At 29.5% G+C, this 24519-nt stretch overlaps 1 protein-coding gene across 2 annotated transcripts in view; it reads left to right on the top strand.

Annotated features, from left to right (window-relative positions):
• LOC113389193 (thyroid receptor-interacting protein 11-like) overlaps window positions 1-24174 on the top strand; it is a 75457-nt gene extending 51283 nt beyond the window's left edge. For both annotated transcript variants that reach the window (XM_026626251.1, XM_026626252.1), the window contains 5 exons: window positions 5049-8906; window positions 10632-10753; window positions 11734-11897; window positions 12546-12749; window positions 23464-24174. In XM_026626251.1, the coding sequence (XP_026482036.1) occupies window positions 5049-8906; window positions 10632-10753; window positions 11734-11897; window positions 12546-12749; window positions 23464-24029 (4914 nt within the window). In that variant the 3' untranslated portion in view covers window positions 24030-24174. The remainder of the gene's footprint in view (window positions 1-5048; window positions 8907-10631; window positions 10754-11733; window positions 11898-12545; window positions 12750-23463) is intronic.
• Window positions 24175-24519: the final 345 nt, after the last annotated feature.

Genomic DNA, 24519 nt, shown 5'->3' with positions numbered 1-24519 from the left:
TGCTTGAGCACCACTTCTCAAAGGCCTATAATATTTTAAAGAATTCGTTCTGACCATCAATTCTATCATTTTCTAAAGTTGCATCAAAATCCAAAACAAGTAAACCTGAAGTTCTCCTTGTTAATGCTTTAAGAAGCAAAGCAACAGTTAAACTCAAATATATTTACAACGGTACATATATATACAAATTATATTTACCTCACTATTAAGATAAATCCCAGCTATAATTTTCTGTGTGAAAATCAGCAAAGCTGGCATGGCAGTTAGACTGCTGCAGAGTTTTAATAGTTATTTGCTGTGTTATCAGCTAAATGTATCGGTCGAGTTATGTGCAAATAACTCAAGTCGAGCTGAAGGTTCATAAACGAACCAACGACAAAACGTATTGTTTTAAAATGCGATAAGAAGTTGCCAAAGCCAAGTTCTACATGGGCGTACTCGGAAAAATATCAGAAGTAAAAAATTAATAACCAAAATTTTTTTTTTATTTATTTCGAGATATTTTAGTATTTTATTTCGAGAGGACAACCCGGCAGTCAATCACTCTTCCTTTTTATTCAATATTATTTCCACGTGTTCCACGATTGTCGGCAACGCTCGTTCACTAAATAAGTGACGTCACAAAAGTATAGCCCACGAAAGACAATTTTCACTTAAAATTTTATTTAAGATTTATATCTTCAAATGGAAATTTAATATCATAATGCTTGTTATCGAGCTGGCCGAGGCTGAAATCGAATTCAGGAGTAGTTTATGCTAGGTGTACTCTGGACCGAAACATTATTTCAAGAATAATAATAATACTTTTGTGCAAATTATATAGGTATATTATATAGCAATTATATAGCAAAACTTATTTTCGGTTCAAAAAATGTAAAAAAAACATACTAACCACAGTCTAAGTACTCGCATAGAACAATAGTATTCGCAAGTGCGTTTAGAATGTGACTCTACGAGTGCCCCTTTTTCATTTTTGTGCAAATTAAGTCAAACTTTTTTGTCGGTTCAGAAAATTTTAAAAATTACCCCCACTTGTCGCAGTCTAAGTGACACCGTGAAACAAACGTATAAGCAATTTCGTTTATATTGTGACTTTACCAAACTTTTGCCTAAATTATTATGGAGTATAATTAATAGTTGGATGGTTCGTTGGAGTGGTGATTGGTTAGTGGTGATTTCCCCATTAGGAAAAGATTTGAATATTTTCTTATAGTATAAACTTTAGTTTTTACTTGTTTATTACTATATTTTTTTAAATTTTAAAACATTTAGCAAATATATAAAAATTATGATTATTAATTATTATTTAGTCTATAGATTATATTCAAAAAGGTTGATGAAAAATTTCGAAAATAAAAAATTATTTTGATTTGAGTTAGACATTTCTTAAATGACCTTAATTTAAATGGTTCACAACTCTCCCTTTCTTAATAGATATAAAAATTATCACTCTTAGTAGTCCATAATAAATAAAAAATATACCATATTTAGTAGTTCAACTCACTTTTTCAAAAAAACAAGTATTTTGAGAAAAAGGTGTTTTATATATATCTAATTTTGATAGCACCTATAGTTCCTGAAAACCAAAACTTCTAAGCATATAATTCATTTAGTTAGTGGATTGTAATGATTGTGATTGTTGCTATATTAGAGAAAGTTGAATGACTCAATATATTTATAGTTTTAATCCTAAATAATTTAAAACCACGTTCTCAGAATACAATTTTTCTTTTAAGAATACTTCTAATAGTAATTAATCGAAAATCCTTTATAAAATATAAAATATTGACTTTGTAAGATTTACAGATTCTGTCTTCACCTGTTTACATTCTACAAATGTAAACATTTTTTCCAACAGCTATCAAAACTTAATAAATTTCTATAAGGCTGGTCTGTTTCCTTAATTCCAGATATTCAGCTTTAAGTTAGTTACAATTTTTTTAGATTCAATGCACCTTTCTTTAAAAAAATATGCACATTTCTCTACGTGCATCTTACAATTAGAAAACAAAGTTTTCTCTCTAAATTTCTCAGAATGGAGAATTGACTTGAGTTAACATTTTCTATATTTACATATGTTCCTAATACATATTGTAGTCTTCTTAGATATATCCAAACCAAAGGTTTTCAATTCGTATAGGATAACATTAACTTCTGTATAATCATTAAGATTTTTAATAATAAAAATATTATACAGGGTGGCATGAGAAAAATTAGAGAGGGCTTATAGCTTTTACTTAAATTAGAGCTTTGATCAAACTTTAAAGAATTTTCAGTTATTGTGGTTAATTTAGTTATTTTTATTTACTTGAATTTTGGATTCGTAACCCTAAATGATATTTCACAGTAAAAAATAATGACACATTTGCCCCACGTTTTCTAGAATTAAGACTATTTGTTTCACTATGAACTTAAGTTTTTGAAATTAATCGGCTTTTAAAAGGCATCCTTAAAAATGTATTAAAAGTACTATTAAAACAAAAACCAGAAAATAACCCGATTTTTTTTTCTAAAGTTTTTTCTATTTCATTTTAGCTTAAGTTTATATGTAGAAGAAGAAAAGGCTTTGTTTGATTCAATATTCTTATTTTAATGCTATATATTTTTATTTGAAATCTTTATTAATTTGCAACTAACTTTTTGATGAAGAGATTTGTTTTATCAAGAAATAAAAAATATAAATTATTTTCATTGAACTTCATTAATGTAGTTCACCTAATCATATTATCTCATAATTTGTTTTTTTATGATATAATGGCAAGAGTCACAGTTTTTTTATTTTATAACAATAAGAATACAGTACAATTCTATGAGCAATTTGACTTATATAATTATAAGATGAGCCTGAATTTATAACTGAGTATCAAATATTAGGAAGCAATGTTTGTTTTTTTATAAAATGATTACGAAATGAATTTAAATTTAGAAATCCGAGTGTAAAATATTAGGAAGCAATGCATTGTTGATTTTTTTTCACTAAACGTATATTAATGACATGTGTTTCGTTTTGTCAATTGAGTCAGTCGACCGGCTGACTGACCTGCAGGTTCTGCTCATTAGCATTCGCACAATGGATCGACTTTATCGTTAAAAATACTAATATATATATATATATATATATATATATATATATATATCGTGCATACATATACATATCTATAAAATTTGGGCATAATTCCAAGTAAAAGAAGGACCAAGGCACTTAAAAAGTTAAATGCATATCATCCCAACGTTTTGGTCATATTCGACATAACTGTAATGTTTTAAAATTTAAATATGCAATTTGTAAAAAAAATGAATCTGGAAATATTAGAATAAAAGAAAATTTACTTTGGAATAATATTATTAATAAAATTGTAATTGCAAATATTACATTATAGAATATTTCTAATATAAATAGGTAACAGGCCAAATAAATTCATCTTAAAGGTTTCATATGAACGCTACTTGATATATAAATTATGCTGAATAAGTTCTATTTCTTTACATTCTAGATATTTTTTTGTAAAATTATACCAACTTATTTGTTTAAATAATAAAAATAATTTTACTTGTTCGATTGTCCAAGATTTTGGAAGAAGAATACAATTGCGTTTAATTATCACAAAAATCTTAAATAATCAAGCAAGTTAAATTAATAATTTTACTTATTAACTATTTAATATAACTTCAAATATACTAAATATTAACTAACTTATTAATTATTATTACTTAATTATTAATGTTACTTTACTATTTAATAAAACTTTAAAGTTTTATTTTGTTTGTATAAAAGCAGATTTAGAAGATCTTGATTTTTACAACAGATTTTTCCATTATCATAAATTGTTTGCTATTTGATCATAATTTGGTCAGTGAAATAATCATTTTATAATGCATTTTTCTAATACCTAAGTATTGGAGTAAAAACTTTTTTAAATGTTTTACTGATTTGAAGTTCCTTTTCGAGCAATAGTTTCTTCGTAAAAGTTTCTTAAAATGATGAATTATAAAAAATTGATAGCAAGGGCATAGTACACATTAATAAAAGTCAAATATTTGGCGATTTTTATAACAATTTAAAAAAAAATTATAATACTCTATTAATTTCTGGAATTTAATTTCTAGTTCTAATTAAAACTAATTTAAGTAAACTTAGGTAAAGTTGAGTAAACTAACGTGAATTTATCTTACTTAAATAACTTATTCTAATTTGCTTAAATAAGGTAAAATCTACATATTATTAAAATAAAAATTTAAAAAAAAAATTATAAACATATAGAGTGCTTTATTTTTCATAATAACTTTTATTTCAATTCCATTTTTTTTTCAATTAAAATTATTTCTATTTTTATATTTATTTACATAATCCATTCATTTATTTTAAACGTCGATATAAAAAAATATACTTTTTTAGAGAAATCATTTCGTTTTCATTTTATAATATTAGTTCGACTATTTATATTTTAATTAAGTGTGTCGTGCTCTTGATGTCCTTAGGATGAAACGAACATAGTATTGAAACGTCGATATTAAATAATATAAAAACACTTGATTTTTATTTTTATTTTTGATTTTATTTTGGATGACTAGATTTTAATCGATAAAAACTCATATATATATATATATGTAATGATTAACCCATTGCACTCGAGACTTTTTTGTCAAATATGCTAGTGCCTCGAATGTACTTAAATTTTTTTTTACAAAAATGTGCATTAAAATTAAAAAAAAAACCTATTCTAAATTTTTTGGTCATACATAGTGGCGACTGTATATAACGCCGCTCAAGTTTTTAGATGCATTATTATTTCAGCGTAAGAATGATAACATTCTAGATCCTCCCCCCATGAAGTAATGCCTAACGGCGATTTCCGTGTGAACCAGAGTCAAGGGCAAAGCGAAGATTTTAGTCAGTCATACCCAGAGTCCGACATACCCAGACAAAAGATCTAGTCTGGGATGCGTAAATGCATTTCCTTCGCTATACAAAAAAAAGTTATTAGATACATGTTTACTGATGTGCGTATCTTTTTATTACCATTATTACATTTTTTTTTCTCTTTCAGGAGACATCCAGCAAGCACAATGTCCAGTCAATGGAAGACAGTTGGATCTGGACGGAAGGTGATGATGAAACAGAGACTTTGTCCCAAGAAAGCGAAAAGAAAAGGCGTTCAGATAGCGCCGAGTTAAAGTCAAGAATTCTTGAATTAGAACAAGAAAATCAAACATTGACTTCGAATCTCGAAGAGCTCGATTCCCAACACAATCTAGCTTCCCAGAAGTTGATCGAGATCAAAAACGAGTTGCAAAAGAAGTATGATGGTCTCATGCAGGAGTTGCAAGTTGCTAAGTCGGAAAATATTAAAACTGCAAAAGAAACACAACGACTCAAAGATGAAAATGAAAGGTTAAAAGTTGACTTTGATAAGGTTCAAGAAGATTTGAGTATTCTGCAGGATGAGAACTTTGACTTGCAAAGGGTAACCCAAGATCTAAAATCTGCTGCAAGTGGTGACAATGAATTGAAAAAGCTAAGGGATGAGTTGCAAATTCTAACAAAGAAATATGAAGAACTATCTTTTACCAATGAGCGGCTTAAAACTGGCATGGACAAAATTGATGAGGACAGAGCTGTTTTGCAAGATGATAATTTCACACTTCAAGATCAAATTGCTGAATTGCGCAGACAAGCCGAGGAAAAATCTGCTGGATCAGAACACTCAGTCAAAACTGAGTTAGAAGCTACCAAGAAAAAAATTGAACAGTTGACTTTTGAAAACGAACGTTTGAAAGTTGATTGCGATAAAGTCCAAGAAGACTTGTCTAACCTCCAGGATGAAAACTTCCAGTTGCAAGAAGAAATTGAAATGCTAAAAAATAGTAGCGTGCCATGTGCTGAAAATTCTGATGCTTTAAAAGTTGAAATTGATAATATGCGTAAAGATTTGGAAATTTTGAAGAAAAAGGAGTTAGATCTGTTGGCTCACAATGAAAGACTAAAGGTTGACCAGGATAAAATCGAGGAAGACCGTTGCGTTTTGCAAGATGAAAACTTCAAACTACAAGAGCAAGTCCAAAGTTTAACTTCCACCATTGCTGAATGTAGTAATTATGAAGACATGAAGAAAGAAAATGCTGATTTGAAGTTAGAAGTCGACAAATTATCAAGTTTGAGGGCTGAATTGGATGATTTACAAAAAAGTGTTGCAGATTTGAAGTTCGAAAATGAACGTTTGAGGATCGATCAGGATAAAATCGAGGAGGACAGATCTATTTTGCAAGATGCAAACTTTGAACTGCAAGATCAAATAGCTGCTTTAAAAAGTGAAGCCAGTGATTCTGGAAACTCTGAAAAGAAATATGCTGATTTGAAGTTGGAATTTGATAAATTAACCCAAGCTGATGCAGAACTGCATCAGGAGTTGGAACGCCTCAAAGTAGATTTGGATAAAGTCGAAGAAGATAGATGTATTTTGCAAGATCAAAATTTCGAACTTCAAGAGCAAATATCGGTTCTGAGAAACACCAAACCTACTGATAGCCCTTCTGCGTTAGAAACACTAAGGCAAGAAAATCTAGACCTCAAAATCAAATTAGAAACTAAATTAAAAGAGCAGACTGATTTACGACTTTTGCAAGCTGAAAAATCTGACCTCTTAATCCGAAATGAAAAGTTGGTGGTAGATTTTCATACAGTCGAAGCCCATAAAAAAGTGGTGGAGAAAAATAATGCAGAGTTGCAACAAGAGATTCAGAATCTCATAACTCAGCAAATAGAATTGAAAAATATGATAGACACCTTGAAGAAAAACGGTCAAGAAAATAAAGTGTTGATAGAAAATAATGCTGTGTTGAAAAAACAAATTGAAGCTCTTGCAGAAGTGAAAAATGATGTACAGCAACAATTGGAAAGTGTGAAAGCAAATCTTTATATGGCAGGAGAGGACAAAGGTATTTTGCATAGTACAATTACTGAACTTCGGAAACAAATAGAGGAATCTGAACGTTTGAAAATAGATCACAAAAAGTTAATGCAAGACTTATCTGTTTTGCAAGTGAAAAATCAAGGTTACGAAGGCGACATTGTTAATCTCAATGGTAAAATACAACAACATCTTTCAGAAATAGATGTATTGAAGCAGAAAATCAGCACGTTAACTATTCAAGGCTCAGGGGATAGTAAAAATAATTTGAAAGATGACTATGATAGGTTAAAAATCGATTACGAGAAAGTTCAGGAAGACTGCAGTGTACTCCAAGATGAAAACTTTGATCTTCAACAAAAACTACGAGAAATCAGTGATAAATCCAATTCCGATGGTCTGAGAAGTCAAGTACAATCATTAATGGAGGAAAAGACAAATATTGTGAAGGATTTGGAGAAGATCAAACAACAGCTAGCAGAAGCACAAAGTAAAAATTTAAAACTTGAACAACAATTAAAAGTTCTTGATAAAAATGAGAAATTAATAAAGGAGGCAAACGTCGCGTTGATTGCAGAAAAACAGGCCATAAGTTTAGAACTTGACCATTACCAAAAGGAGTGTGCTGAATTGATGAAAAACTATGATAAAATTTATTTAGAACTTGAAGAAGTCAAGTCCACCAAGTTGGAAACGATTTCTGAGAAAAACGAAGAAAGTTTCCTTAATTTGGAGCAACAACTTGAAAACTGCAGCAGTCTAAATCAAAGTCTAGAAGATCAGTATAAAAATTTAGAACAACAGTTAGATCATGCTTTGAAGGAGAAGAAAAAAATCGAACAAAATCTTAATGAAAGTTTGGAACAAGCTAAAGCTAAAATTGACAAGTTAACTTTGGATCACGAACAAGAAAAATCGACGTTACTGTTCGAACTGAATGAACTCAAAACCAATGTACCTGATAAAAATGTATTACAAGACTTGGAAAATAAATGCACGGAATATGAAGCTGCCTTACAGTCAGCTATACAAGGACATGAAAACTTGCTCAAAGAAAATTCTCATCTAAAACAAGAATTGCACAGAATGGCACAGAATTTAGATGGCCATAATACCAAAGTTCAAATTTTGGATTCAAAAAGTGGTATGGTGAAACCACAAGTGGATAATGGTCAGTTAAATAGACTTCAGTCAGAGTTACAAACTGCTTTGGAAACTATAGAAACTTTGAAAGCACAAAATACAGAATTGCATCAGAAGTATTCAACCGAGTTGCAGAATTATAAAGCTGTTGAAATAACTTTGAGGCATCAAATTGATGAACTTAGGCAAAAGGATGGTAATAAAAATGTTTTGGACAACGTGGATTCTGCTAACGCCAACAGGGAACTGCAGAAGGGTTATTTGGATTTACAAAACAGGCTCAAAAATATTGTTCAAGAAAATGAGAACTTAAAAGCATTACAGCAACAAATTGCTGATTTACAAGCTGCTTATGCAGCCTTGACAGTCGAAAAGAACAACTTGCAAGAACTTTTGAAGTCTTCACCACAAAATGCATCTGAACTGCAAACCAACTTCATAGACTTGAAAACAAGGTTCGACAATATCATCCAGGACAACGAAAAGTTGAAACTAGAAACCAGCAACTTACAAAAAACTTCTACAACCTTAATGCACGAAAAACAAGAACTAATAGAAGTTTTAAAACGCAAACACAAAGAAAGTGTTACATATCATGCAGAAATCCAAAGGCTTTCAGGACTTTTGCAAGCAGAATTAGCTAAAAATCAGAACCAGGAGCAAGTTGATCCAGCAAATATTGAAAAATTAACAGACCAAATCGGATTTTTGAGGGAAAAATGTGATATTTTAACCAACAGTCTGGTCACAGAGCAGACTAATGTGAAATTATTGAATCAGGAGAAAAAAGATGTAGAAGAAAAGGCTGCTTCGGCTTTGAAGGAGTTGGAACGATTGAGGCAACATCTTGTAGAGGTAATAAATGAATATTGAAAAAAGGTCATGTACTATTGTCAAATAAACTGTAGAATATGTATAGCTAAATCTTAATTCTTATGGATTAAATATATTATTTCTACATTTCTACACTTACAAACTTCTCGAAGGAGAAGTTTGTTTTCATCAAAAAATTCGATTCGTGAATGAGAACAAATTTGTGTGTATGTGCATGTGAACAGATTTTTTGCCGTAAATCGACGTTTTCTCAAAAACGGCAGGACAGATTTTAAAAATTTAAAAGCCATTTGATGTATCTCGATGAGACTATCGTTTCTTAGTTTTGCGCTACGATCGGCCGAACCGTTTCTTTGTAAATAGCAGAAAAGTGAAAAAATTTTCGTCCACGTTTTAGCCCGCAATTCTGGATCGATTTTAAAAAATTAAATCGTTTGAAAGATATTAAATGGGAATCGTGCTGGCTAGTTTTTGGTAAAGATATGCCGAGCCGTTTTCTTGTAATAAAGTGTTAAATTTTTTTTTCGACGATATTTATAATTTTGGCGGTAGATACCATAGTCTTATAGATCATACTAAAATATTAAGTCCCTACGACAAGTCGTTTAATTTTAAAAATTCTTCAAAGTTTGCAACAATTAGTATCGTTTTTTTGTCATTTGTCAAAATTAGAAATTTCATCGATGTTTTCTCAAAAACGTCTGAACAGATTTCAAAAATTTTAAAGCCAATCGGTGTATTTTAATGTGGATTATCTTTACTCAGTTTTGTGTGACGATCTACCAAGCCGTTTTTTTTTTGTAACTTGGAAAAAAGTGTTAAACTTTTTGTCCACATTTAAGCTCATACTACCGAATCGATTTCAAAAAACCAAAAACTGTTCGAAAGATGTTAGTTGGGTATGATACTGAATAGTTTTAGGTGAAAATTTACCGAGCCATTTTCTTGTAATTAACTGTTAAAATTTTGTTTTCTATTTTATGAACCTTTTTTGGCAATAGATATTATAGTCTTGTAAAACATACTAAAATGTTACGGCCCTACGACAAATAGTTTAATGTTAAAAATTCATCGAAGTTTGAGAAAATATTATAGTCTAAATTTGTGTCAAAAGTTGCTTTTCTGATGTGATGAGTCAAACATTATCAATTCATTAAATTTTACAATAATGAGCTACAATTTTAGGACATACAAGCACGTGTCTGTGCAATTTAATTAATATAATTACAGTTAATTTAAATGTGTTTGAGAAAATTTTATTCGAAATCGCTATGTTTAGATTTAATTGAAAGCGATAATTTTATTTTTGAAATAAACATTTGAAAATTTTATCTAAATATCTAAATTTCGATTGATTAAGTTAATTCTTACACATTTCGGGAAGTTCATGCAACTTACTTTAAGGCTAAATGCCACTTTCCACTGATTTTATACTAGTGAGTCAAAATCTCAATATTCTAAACAACTTGATATTTCAAAATAAATTTTGTTTTTTTCACTTGTTTCAATTTAAATAGCAAATTGTCACTTTGTATGATATTTATCAATATACAAAATTTGCCACTACTTCTTGACGAATATATGCGTCAATCACAGTTACCTGGTGAATAGCATCTTCTAGAAATTTCTTTGGAGACTTTTTGTACTTGGAAGTATTCTAAAGTTACAAAGTTTTCATTCTCATTTTAATATAGATTTATTAAAGTTAATGCTTGGAATAATTGATATTGATTTTATTATTATTAGATTGAAAATTCGCATACTCAAGAAATTATGGAGTTGGACATGAGAAATAACGAACTGCAAACCAAGATTAGTAACATTGAGGAGCATGCAATATATAATAATACGGCCTATACATCTGCCAGGTAATAATTTTTATATATTAATTTTTTTTCTTTTCTTTTTTATTGTTTGAACAGCAATCAGAACTCTTATATGTTCTATAATCTGTTTGTTTGTTAAGGACTTATGACTACTTATGTATTTCATGAGAGGCAATCCATCGATTGACCATTCTCTTATGTGTGGGATATATATATTAAAAATGGGAACACAAAATAAAAAAATATCACTAATCTAAAGATTTTGAACTTTCTAAAAAAAGTTCTACAAATTTAGACAATATTTTGGTTCAACATATATGCAAGAACTAGTATTTATTGTATAGTATTTATTATTTTAGAAGCTCTTTTAATTTAATTTCCAATTCTAAATGATTCGAGAAACATCATTTTGTCTTTTGAATAAAATCATCATTATTTATTTTTGCTCAGTTCATTGCAGCTCATATCTGCAAAAATATTGTTATATAGGTAGAGGTTGCTTTAGTAGTGCAACTGCCTAACTTGTACTCTGTTTATTTTGTCTAAAAATTACATCATTTGGTACCCATAATAAAACTAGTGAGTAAGAAAACAATTCCAATTGGAATGCTAGACAACTTAGTGAAACAGAAATAATTAAAAAGTAAGCTTTTTGTAAAATTTCTACTGATATTTTGGTTCAATTGTAAGTATGTCGTGGCTATAACTAAGGAGAAGTTGATCTCAGGCAGAATCTTACATAGTTCTTATTGTTAGTATTAGGCACGACTAAGGCGACTAGACTATTTAATCGAAACAAAAGCACACATTTGAAAACCACTAAAATACCTACTTCTAAGATTAAGCAAATGGCAAATCTTTTCTTCTAATTTAATTGCACTAAATAGTTCAGCATTATTTCCTTGGGTGGTACGACTTAAGCACCTTTACCCTACATAGTTTTTTTCATTATATATTATAAGAACATATTTAATTGAGAATTATATGCACATAATTAATGAATTATTTTGAAAAATTGTTAGTATTCGAGCCAACCAGCAAGCAGAAACATTGCAGACTCAATTAAATCTAATGTCCCAGCAACGAGATGAACTTTTGGCCAAGATGAGTGACACTGAAGACAAATATAATAGACAAGTTGCTGCTCTAACCAATTTGCAATGTGCCTTAGAACAATTCCAAAGAGGTGAGTTAAAAATAGTAACTACTGATTAAAATTAGAGAAAAGTTAGAATCTCAGTTTTAAGGAAGTCTCTAGGAAACGCTATTAAACAATATCCATATTAATATGTCGGAGTTGCTTTTCTTCATATTAAAAAAAGTGGCTGGCTGTCTGAGAAAGCCTGGCTTTTTTAAATTTTGTAATAGTACATATTTTAGGAGTAGTATAAGCTCTGCCAGAAAATACTAAGTTCTATTATATTTCGAGCAATCGTTCGAGTAATCGTTTGATAACAATATTGGATAGAGTGCCAAAATTAAGTTTTGCTCCACATTATGCCAAAACCAGTTTTCAAAACAAACTGTTGAAAACTTGATTACTATTTTACAACTTGTTAAATAAATAAATAAATAAATTTGTTGATTGCTTTAAGACAAAATACCACTTAGATGTCCATTGATCACGTGATTGATTTTTTAAGGATTTTTTAAGGACCACCCCTCCTTCTTTTTGATTCGTGGTGATATTCAAAATTTAACAATTTGGAGCAAATACTGCTTTTGTAAAAATGCGGAATACAAATTGAGATCCAAAACTGTCCCGACCAATTCTAGACTCGTGGTTATCTTTAGCATATATCTTGACTTACACTTAAATTTTTTTTATTTTCAGATAAAGATCAAGAAATCCACCAATGCACAGAAAGGATAAGAAACCAATTGGAATTGGAACGACAGGAACAAACTGCTTTAAGGAACGAAATCCAATCCCTAAAAACGCAACTTAGTGAACAACAACAAGGCCTGATGGCTGCAGGAAGACTTGCCAGTCAACTTGAATCCTCACAAACAACTGTACAAAATCTCAGACAAGAATGTAAGTAGAAAAAAATTAATACATACTAAATATTTGTTTGAAGTAGATAGTTGCTGAGGTAGTATGTGTTTGAAGCATTTTTACTATAATGTTTTTGAAGCACTACATATCTTGATTTAGCAAGCAATGCACTATCACTAGATGATAATAGAAATAGTCAGACAGGATTTTGTTTTAGAGCTAATTGTTCATGGATTTTTATATTGGTTAATGTTTTGATCATATTGCATTGTATTGAAAGATTTACCTAAAATGTAAAAATCACCCGAATAACATCCAGGCCCTTGGCCAATATACATGCCAAATAGTTTGGACAATCTATATACTGATCCACCTATAAATCTAATTAGAACACATTTTATTTTGTTAAATACTGATGTGATTCTTTTAAGAATGGCCAAAACTCATCTTTTTTGTCGCATAAAAACAACACACAGTTTTCTATTTTCATATTACAAATAAATATACTGAAATAAAGAAGAAGAGTTATACCCAAAGGCCCAACTATGGCCCAATCGACCATAATCTTGTATGCATTTTATATATTGAAATATATCTTTTTTGAATTGGAGGAAAAACATTTTTTTCGAATTTTCAATTGAAAAAAATGTATTGGAAGCATGTCCAAAATAGTTTCTTTAAGGACTTGTTCTAAGTTTTTTATTATAAAATATTTTTTACAACTATCGAGGACAAGTAATGAATAATAATGAACAAAAACACTCTTAATGGTCAGATGAATATTTAATTAAGATTTTCTTAAATTGAAATCAAAGATAAATCTAATATTCAATTTATTTATGTTCTTTTCTCTTCTGTTTATGGGAATATATTCAATTGAATATACATATTAGAAGAGAAAACTTGGACGAAAAATTGTATCCATACGTACATACACACACACACACACATCCGTTTTTTCTAGGGTATGCCAAAATGTTCAGATACCTTAAAAACGTGAAGATATGCAAAAATTTTCAATTTCGATTTTTCGACGATTACAATAAATTACCCTACGGGAAGATAATAATTTTTTTAAAATATTATAGGCCTGTGAAAATTTTGACTCATTCGAAACAGAATTTTGTAATAAACATTTCTTTTTTATTAACTTCTCGAACTAGTTTGTTTTTTTTTGCTTATACCAGAAAATACGATTTGACAATTTTATGTTTTCTACATTTTTCACAAGACATTCTGAATAGTTTAACGCCAAAATTTTGATTGCAAGAATCTGCATAAAAGCCAAAATTTTGATTGTTTCTCTAAAAACTGCTGCATTGATTTCAAAAATTAAAACCAGTTTAATGAACTTTGTTAAAGACTCACGTTTATCAGAAACTTTTCAAATTTTCTAATAAAATGCAACATGCATAAGTTTAAAAAAATAATGTATATGCAATTTTGGACTTGTTGCATTATTTTTTAAACTAAATTATATAATTACATCTGCCAAAACATATACTGTTGACTGTATATTATATTATTTTAATTTCTGGCACATCTCAGCTGCTTTTTGGCAATAATAATGTAGACATAACATTTTTCTGGTATTTTATATTCTAATATTATCTAGGCTCATAATGTCAACTAAATTCAAGTTTCAAGTGAATTGGCATTTCTAGCAGATGACACTTCAAATGTTTTCAATCAAACAATGATAAGTGTTTTTTTTGTAATTGTTGCCATTTATTTCTTCAATATTACTATAGTTTTATCGTTCATTAAATCTTAAAAATTTCGTTCGACAAACTCTAAAAAGAATTATCAAAATCCGAATAACCGTTTAGGAGAGATATCAAATCATACACCCGTACAGCAGAGTTTATATATATATATATATATATATATATATATATATATATATTTATTGATTTATTTATTTATTATCTAAATATTCCTTTCTACAATGCGATTGATCAAAACCTTTACCACCATCACTTACTTTTGGAGAATTCACCTTGCATGCTTTTCTACAAAATTAATATTAATATCAACATTGTCTCATATTTATTAATTAATTGGTGCAATGAAAATGAACATTTGATATCAAAATTTTTGGAGATTGATTGATTGATTTGATTAACAAATGGACGACGATGGAATATCAGCTGGTAATTCTGGGCGATTTGAGAATCCAGGATTCTGACTGATATAGCATTGTCGTGCCAACAAAAATGACATGACTTTTTGGCCACTGTTTTTTATTAGAAATTCACGCACTTGTTGTATATAATAATAATAATATAATATAGAATAATTCAAATTATGATATGGTGGTGGTGGATATTTATTCGTACACACATAATTCATTCAGGAGTTTTTTTGACTGTATGAGCTTTGGCTGATTTTAGTGTTTCTGCTAGAATTTTGTGACTTGTGTTCATGTTTTTAATAGATTTTTGTGTGATTGTTTAAACGTTAGGAGCTACATATATCACATACATTTAGACATTTTGTTTTCATTTAAAAACTGAATGTAAGGTAAAGAGTTTTTTTATTTCATGAACGGTAAGTTTTTTGAAAATCAATTGTGAATGTGTAGAAATATATATTGTTTTTGGAGTGCACACACATTCACATATCTATATATGTTTATATATATATATATATATATATATATATATATATATATATATACATATATATATGACATTATTATTATTTTTTTATCAATATATTTGTAAAAGAATGAAGCGGCATGTCTATAACTCAAAAAATCCCTATCAATACAAAACAATGTTTTCGGAACACATAGAAAAATTTAATCATACTTTCAATATTAAAAATCCAAAAATATATTTAATTCATTTATTTATTTATGTTTTTGAATTTAATGCATCAATAACATCATATTTACAAAATTTGATGGAATTTTTAAGAATTTATGACTGAAAATCTGTATACACAAACATGTTTCTTTAAATCAGTTTTTCCTTTTTGCAACTTCCACATATTTTATGTATTTCAAACTTTTCATTTCTTTTTTCAAAAACATTTGCCCTGAAAATTTTCAAGATTTTTATTTTAAGTTTCCTATTATATTCTTTTTTTGGCCCTAGAACAAGAAAATTTTGATTGTCAATTTATTACCTATGAGAAATATGTGATCATTAATTATGAATTAAAATTGTAAGAATAATGAACTTTCTTGGTAATTTTTTTTTTGCTTATTTAAACTTTGATTTTTAAAACTTTGATGTTGATATTTATAATACACTTGAGCAAATTTCATTGTATTTCTAATGCTTTTTTATTTATCCTAGTTTTAAAAACATTTTGAAAACTTTTCTCTACTTTCTCCTTTATTTGTGTTTATAAATTTTGTACCTAATGTCTACTCACTTAATCAAAAACTTTACTTGCTAATTTATTATTTATGAGGCAAATATAATTATAGAGTGTAAACCATAATTGATTTTTTGTTTAAGTATATTTCTAACTTTTCTTTTCTAAAACATCTAACGAATAAAATCTAAAAATCGAACACAACTTTTCTTACATCATTTTTTGCTTTTTTCCTATTTTGTATTTTAAAATTTTGTTATTGATATAGATATATATTTACACCTTTACGTAAGTTTAATATGCATTCTTCATTTTAAAAAAATCAAAGTATAAAATCTCTACAAAACTTTGAGTTTTTCTCTATTTTGTTGAATTGTAAATGTATAACTGAGTAAGCTTATTTTAAAAGACAATTGCTTGCTAATTTGTGATCAAATAAAACATAAATTAAAATTGATTTTTTGCTTTAGTAAAAATCTAAAAACATACTTTTTCCTATATTATTTTTAATACTATTTAGTGTACAATAAGCTATTCAAACTTTCATATTCTGTATCTGAGCTTTCATTATAAATTAACACTTGCTTCTTTCATTCACACCTATTTCGTCCATATTATTGTTTTCATATTACAATACAAATATAAACAACTCTATATTGTTTATTTATAAGTTTGTTCCTTCAACCCTTTCCACTGGATGCCTTCGCTCCAGCGACAAAATTCACATAAATCTAGGAATTCGCGAGTGGAAAGGGTTAAAATTTAAGTAAGACTTGCGCAAATATCCTCAATTTGTCTAAATGTGTGCCCTTAGAATGTGCTTGAAAATTCGAATGACTATATAATCTGATGCAGTCATTCAGAATTGTATTTATTGTAAGTGTTGTTTGACAGAGTGTAATCGTGTATTTTGATTTGATATTATATTTTTTGAAATTGTCTGCATTTATTGAGATTATTTATTTGATGTATCTATATGGAGGCTGCCAGAATGCTGCTAGCGATTGCTTTGTAATGCAAATGTAAAAATGTTTGCTTTTCGCGTAATCTCATAATGTAACGGTGAGGCAAATTTTTAGCAAACACTCATTGTGCAATGTGAGATGATGCGAACGCAAATGCAACCAAAAATGAATGTTATAGAAAATATAATAGTTTTATTTAATAAAAATCAGAACAATCCATATATTAATTTATATCGGCCAAGAGTTGTTAAACTTAGCGGCCGAGTCGCCGAGCACTTTGACCTGAAACTACGCAAGTTTCAAGTTGCATAAACATTACCCTTACACGGGCTTGCCCTGATGAATATTTTTTATCAAAATTCTTGGTTATTTAATACTACTGCGTAATAAAACGTTTAACGTAATTTTGTGTTACAATATTTTTAAAAAGGCCATATATTATTCTATATTGTCCAAAAGCTGCTATGTAAAGTAGCCAAGAACAGTTGATTATTGTACATTGACTTGAAAATACGAGAGATTTAGGATACTAACATGAATCCTTATCCCGCGTTTGGTCATTTTTTTTTTGTCAAAAACCATGTAATTTTTTCATTATACTTTGTATCAAGAGCAAACCAAAATATAAATTGATTGTTTTAGACTGTGAGTTGGTTTGTTGGCATCATCAATATTTTTTTTATTAATAAATATCGACTTAAAAATGTGCATTAAATAATGAATTAACATAAGACTCAAAAGCATTTATGAATTTTTAACTTCCCGTAGGGTAAGTTATAGTAATCGTCCAAAAATCGAAATCAAAAATTTTTACATTTCTCGACGTTTTGAAGGTTTTTGAACATTTTGGCATACTTCAGAAAAAATGGATGTGTGTGTGTGTGTGTGTGTGTGTGTGTGTTTTGTATGTCCGCTTTTTTTCGTCCACGTTTTCGGGCGCACGGATCAACCGATTTGAATGGTTTAAAAAACATTCGATTCCTATTGATAGGGAGATGTGCTGATTAGTTTTTGGCAAAGGCAGGTCCAGCCGTTACGGAGATATGGAGCAAAGAGTGCAAAAAATTGAAAGCGAGTTTTTGAGAGAACGGAACAACCGATTTGAATGGTTTAAAAAACATTCGATTCCTATTAATAGGGAGATGTGCTGATTAGTTTTTGGCAAAGGTAGGCCCAGAGGTTTCGGAGATACAGAGCTAAATTTAAAAAAAATGGCAGTTTTTGAGAGAACTAAGCGTCCGATTAAAATGATTCAAAGAACTTTCTGCTTATTTCAACAAAATAATTGATTTTGGAAAAAAAAATTTTTGTTTCTAATTTTTTTTTCAAAAATTTTTTTTTGTAATTTTGGACTAAAAATTCAAAAAATCACCCAGGCTAAGCACAGTCTAAGCGCCACTCTGGTACAAATGTTTACGCAAGTGCGTTTAGACTGTTTGTGTACTGGAGCACTTTTCCAATTTTGTGAAAATTATTGAAAAATGTGAAAATGCCGCCAATCTGAGCACAGTATAAGTGAAAATGTCGCACAGAATTATTTGCAAATGCGTTTAGACTGTGACTATGCAGGAGCACTTTTTCAATTTTGTGTAAATTTGGCAACTATTTTTTTTTTTGAATTTGATTCGAAATGAAATGACGATTGTTAATGTTCTGGAGATGATAAATTGATTTATTTATAATTAACTTTCCATAGGGTAAGTAATCGCAAAAAAATCGAAAATGAAAATTTTTATATATCTTCACGTTTCAGAGGTTTCTGAATATGTTGGCATACCTTGGAGAAAATTGATGTATGTGTGTGTGTGTGTGTGCGTGCATGTGTGTGTGTTCGGATACAAATTTTCGTCGACGATTTCGGGAACACGGATGAAGCAATTTGAATAATTCAAAAAACATTCGATTCGTATTGATAAGGAGACGTGCTGATTAGTTTTTGTCAAAGGCAGGTCTAGCCGTTCCGAAGATATGGGGCAAAAAGGGCCAAAAACGGTAACTCAGTTTTTAAGAGAACGGAGCGTCCGATTTGTATAGTTCAAAACACATTTTACTTGTATTAACAAGATGAAGATTTGATCAAATTTTCATGAAGATAGGTCTAGCGGTTTCGGAGATCTAGTAAAAAAACTAAAAAAAAATAACATATGGCGGTCAACAATAATCATTAGACATTAGACATATGCATATCAAATTATCAGATATTTTATTGAGATTTTAACAATAAGTATAAGTTTTGTTTACATTCCTATGGGTTCCGTACTAATGTTTTACCGTTAGACAGCGACGCGGCGCTTACGCGCTTTATATTTTGTCTCTATGCAGTTAAAGAAGTACGATTGCTTTGAAAAAAAGTTCAGATCTTCCAAAATATGTCAAAATGAAGATAACATTTTTTCCAAAAAAAATTTTTATAAAAAAAATTGTTTAAAAATTTTTTTTATAAAAAAAAATTTTTTTTCAAAAAAAAGTAATTTTTCGTCCGATTTAAAATTTCCAAAAAATCTTATTTTTTCGAAGTAAAATTTTTTCAAAAATGTTAATCGTTTTTAAAAAAAATAATAATTTTTGGCACGGGAAGTTCCAGCAATTTGCCTTAAGGCACGATGCCTTAATTGCCTTAAGACAGAATTTCACTTACAGCTAGTTTAAATTGTATTCCAAGCCGTTAGGTGGCAAATCAAATTTTTAAATTTAGTATTGTTATTTATACAATCTTAGGTGGCAATTCTCCTATAAAATAGAAATGTAACATAGCGTTGCTATGGCAACTCTGAAAAATAGCACTTTTTCTTACATTTAGCTTTATATCTCTGATACGGTTGAACCTGCCTCTGCCAAAAACTAATCACCACTTTTTCCCATCCTTACAAATTAAATGTTTTTTGGATTATTCAAATCGGATCCACCGCTCTCAATAAAATCGATTTCTATTTTCTAGCACTCTTTGCTCCGTATCTCTGTAAGGGCTGGACCTGCCTTTGCTAAAAACTTATCAGCACAGCTTCCTATCAATAGGAATCGAATGCTTTTTAAACCATTCGAATCGGTTGATCCGTGCGCGCGAAAGCGTTGACGAAAAATTGTATCCATACATACACACACACATCCATTTTTTCTGAAGTATGCCAAAATGTTCAGAAACCGCTGAAACGTGAAGAAATGCAAAATTTCCAATTTCGATTTTTTGTCGATTACAATAACTTACCCTATGGTAAGTTAAAAAAGCACAAGTGCATCTTTCTGATGTGTCCTTGCAACACATAAGTAAAGTTAGGTTTATGTGTAAAACGCCTACATAGCATTTTGACAGTTTTTACTACCAATTTAAACGAAGATTGGAGCGTAACAGCGTTGCCATAACATTTCTATTTTATAGAAAAATTGGCCCCTCATTATTTTGTATAAATATTTGTAATGCAAAATCATTCTGTCACGTTTGAAAATATTGTCCCTTCGAATATTATATTAGCTATAATATAGTGTAAGGTTGCTTTAGTCGTACCTTCTAATTATTTAAAGGAAAATCTTTGGTCGGTTTATTGAGTTTTAATTAGTTTGTGAATAACAGTTACTGAAATCTTGATTATTTATATTAAAATAGATAATTTCAGGTTTTTTAAAATGTATTTTCGGTAAGATTACGACGCCTAGTCGCCTAAGTCGTACCACCTACGGCCTTAGTTGTATCTACTACTAAAAACTATATGAAATTAACTCTGAATTAATTTTTTTTTGAGTTATTGGTTATCAAGTTGAATATAATTGTTAAAAATGACACCTAAATAAAATTATAACATGATAAAGTGATAAATGTACTTATAAAAAAATTATTGAGTTTCTGGGTACTAAGAATGAAGACGGGGAACTGTTCATGAAATAAAAATCATTATTCATTACAATTACCAAATTGAGCAAAACCTTGAAATATTGTATTTATGCATTATTTCGTTGTATTTATTAAAAAATCGATAAAACACTCTTTATTAAATCGGTTCGAATAAGGAATTTTGCACAGATACGACTTTACGTTACAAAGTGTTTCAAGTTTGAAATTAAAACAAATTGCATTATCTAAAGAAATTGTACTATTCAATTATGCCTAAATGATTATCAAAAAAGTAATATGAATAAGTCGTCGTAAAAAAACTGAATCATGTTATTGCCGTAGAAAACTTACAATTGAGCCAAAAATATTAGTAGAAACTTTACAAAAAGTTTAAATTTTTATTATTTATGTTTCACAAAGTCGTTCATCTTTCCAATTGTAATGTTTTACTTAACCTACTAAATAGTTCTAATTGAAGGTACCAGAAGAAGTAATTTATAATTATCAAACAATAATATAGCCAGGGTACGACTTAGGCGGTGGTACGACTTAAACATCCTGACTCTATATTTTATAAAAAAATTCCAATATTTCGTTCTTTAAAATACCAAATAAGATGTACATTTTTGTATTGTATTTTAAGTCATGTATAATATTTTTAAGCTTGCATGCCACGCTGAAATAAAGTTAATCTTCCAACCCTATTCCATTTCCAAAATCACTTGATGTTTTTGTGCAAACTTTTGAACTTTGTTGCCCGAACATTATTATTGTTATCATTTATTTTTTCATGAAGACCTCTTGAACAAGAGGGCATGCTTGAATTATATATAAGTTTTATCAATTTTTTATTATTTTTTGTATTTTGATGGCCATTTGGTGATGAGTATTACATCAGGTACTGGCTGATTTTTGCACCTTGTCAGTGGCTGTGTGATATTCGTCACCCGATGGTCGGCACCCGACGCATGGTTTGAGAAGCATTAGGAAAATAATTGATCGATTTTAGTATTTGTTATGAATTTTATTGATTTGTTATTGAATTTGGTGTGAATGTTGTGCATATAAACATTTAGATTTAGATGGCATGAAAAAAAAAATACATTGTGGTAGGTATGTATCATTAAACTGATATCATGATAATGGATATGATGACGTATACATAGAACAATATTACCAAAAAACATCGAAAATTCTAATAATTATATTATAATTAAAAGCACTTAAATTGGAAGCATTTATTTCTGAAAATTATATTTAAGAAAGGTTATTTATTGAAATTATCTATAATATATCTCCTTGGACCGAAATGACAATAAAGAATTTTTTTGAGAAAGGGTTGTTTTTAGGGTTTTCCCGGCAATTATTCGATTTTTTCTCGCCGTGAGAACCATCTTTGGACTTCAACGAACATTTTAAAAAAGAAATGGCCAAATTGGTCCAGGCGTTGTGGAGTTTTGCGATTCATTTCTATATTATAGATTTTCGCATCTATCAAAGTGTTATCAGAAATTAATTTTTTCAATCGTCTTTTATTTACCTATTGTTTTTTATTTAATTTTTTAGCAATTCACACACTTTAATACTTGTCCTAACTTTAAATTGTTGTAAAACGGCCAAAACTTTTTTTTAAAAATCCGTGGATATCTTTAAATATTTGTTAAAAATAAAAAGAGTGTGCGTAAGGTTCACACGCGATTGAAGTAAAACTTATTTGCTACTGTACAAAATGGCATTTAAGTAAAAATAAATACATCATATGACAATTTTGAATTATGTTTATTAGTAATGTGGAAACACTCGTGATGCACTCATTTATTAGTGTCGACCATTATACACATTTATATAATGATAAATTATAAAAAATATATATTTATAATAGCATTATAAATATGTATAATATTTGAAAACAATAATGTAATTAAAATCATACTTCTAATATGACATGATCGGTTTGTCATTGTAATTAGCATTTGCGAATGAAACTTCATTAGAGAAATGAAGTAATTGCTGATTAATAAATTCTATAATATTCGTTTGTGGAATATGTTAAACGCCTAAACAAATATTGTTTTCGCAACTTCACTCATCATGTAATAATGGTGTTTGAAGAACTTCATGTAATTAAAATTAACATACATTTAACATCACATACGCGACGACTAATCACAATCGACCCGTATAGAAATATCATCGAGAGCGAATGACGAATCATTGGCACTCGACTATCATCTTATCCTATCAACCGTAACGCACTTCCGTTGCATTTGTACGGATTTACACCCCAGTCGCGCCTAAAGAAGTTTTACTTCAAAACGGCCAAAACTTTGTTTTATTATCCGTGGATAGATATCTTTGAATATATAAAAAAATAAAACGGCCAAAAATCCATGGATAGATAGACCTTTGAAAATTTTAAAGAAACACATTACTCTTTAATGCCAAAAAAGTTGGTCACTACAGAAAATTCTGTTACTTCACTGATCAGAATTTCATCTTGTTAGAAAAATCGATGTTTATGATAATTATGTGAGAAAATAAAAATTCTGCGCTAATATGTTCTACAATAAACTAATATTTCGCAACGTGATGAATATGAAAAACTAGTTCCCTTACAATAATAATTTATTTCTAGTGAAAGAGAGCCAAGACAAATACGCTGCTCTGACCGCCAAAGTGGAGTCTTCAAAAAACAACCAAGCCGACAAAATCGAGAAGAGCCTTGTAAAAAACCTAATGCTCGGTTACATCACAGCTGGTCAACAAAACGACAAGGCACAAATCCTAAAAATAATATCAGCAGTCCTCGACTTCAACCAGTCGGAATGCGACCGCATAGGCCTTTTGAGCAACCAAAAATCATCTTGGTTTGGAGGATCTGTTCTGCGATTGGGAGAAGAAGGCCTTGCTAAAGCCTTTGTCGAATTCTTGGAGAAAGAGTCTTTACCCAGACCGACTTCGGGAGGACCGAGTCTGCTGCAGATGCAGCAGGAGAGGAAGCAGAGTGTGACGAAACAGGAAGGTAGTCCTAGAGATAGTGTTACCAATGTAAGTCCTGTGCCTAGCAGCAGTGGACAAACAACTGCAGCAGGAAATGCTTTACTGAGTCAGGCAACACATGAGAACATGTTGCCGACTTTTGCACCACCCAGAAGTGCAAGTTCGATATTGAAAGATGTTTTGAAAGATACTAATACGTAATTTTAAGTTTGTTATATAAATTTTATTAAGAGATATTTTTATATATTTATACTTGTTTCGATTGATTAAAGTATTATTTACTTTATCATAAATAATTAATAAAAATAAAAATATTAAAAATATTATACACTCTATATCATGATTTGCCAGCTTGGAAGCGTCCATTAATCACGTGATCAATTTTTCAAGGATTTTTGGATCCCCTTCTCCTTTGGTGATATTCAAAATTAACACCACCTCCCCTACCAAACATAACGCTTATTTTTTAATTTTTTTATAAAAATGTTGGATTTTTTTTTACTATTTCCCTCCCCCTTCTTTCCCTAAAACCATAAAGTGACAATATGATGATTTGCCAGTTTAAGGGGGAGGGTCCATTGATCACGTGATCAATTTTTCAAAGATTTTTGGATACCCTGTGCTCCTTGGTGATTCGTGGTAATATTCAAAATTAACCCCCCTTCCCCTCCAAACATCACGTATATGTTTT

The sequence above is a fragment of the Ctenocephalides felis genome, unplaced genomic scaffold (assembly GCF_003426905.1).
Source record: "Ctenocephalides felis isolate EL2017-DRISC unplaced genomic scaffold, ASM342690v1 CF-g0.4_SCAFFOLD_03573, whole genome shotgun sequence".
NCBI lineage: Eukaryota > Metazoa > Arthropoda > Insecta > Siphonaptera > Pulicidae > Ctenocephalides > Ctenocephalides felis.
The sequence above is the reverse complement of the archived record's forward strand: the minus strand, read 5'-3'. Positions and strand labels throughout refer to the sequence as shown.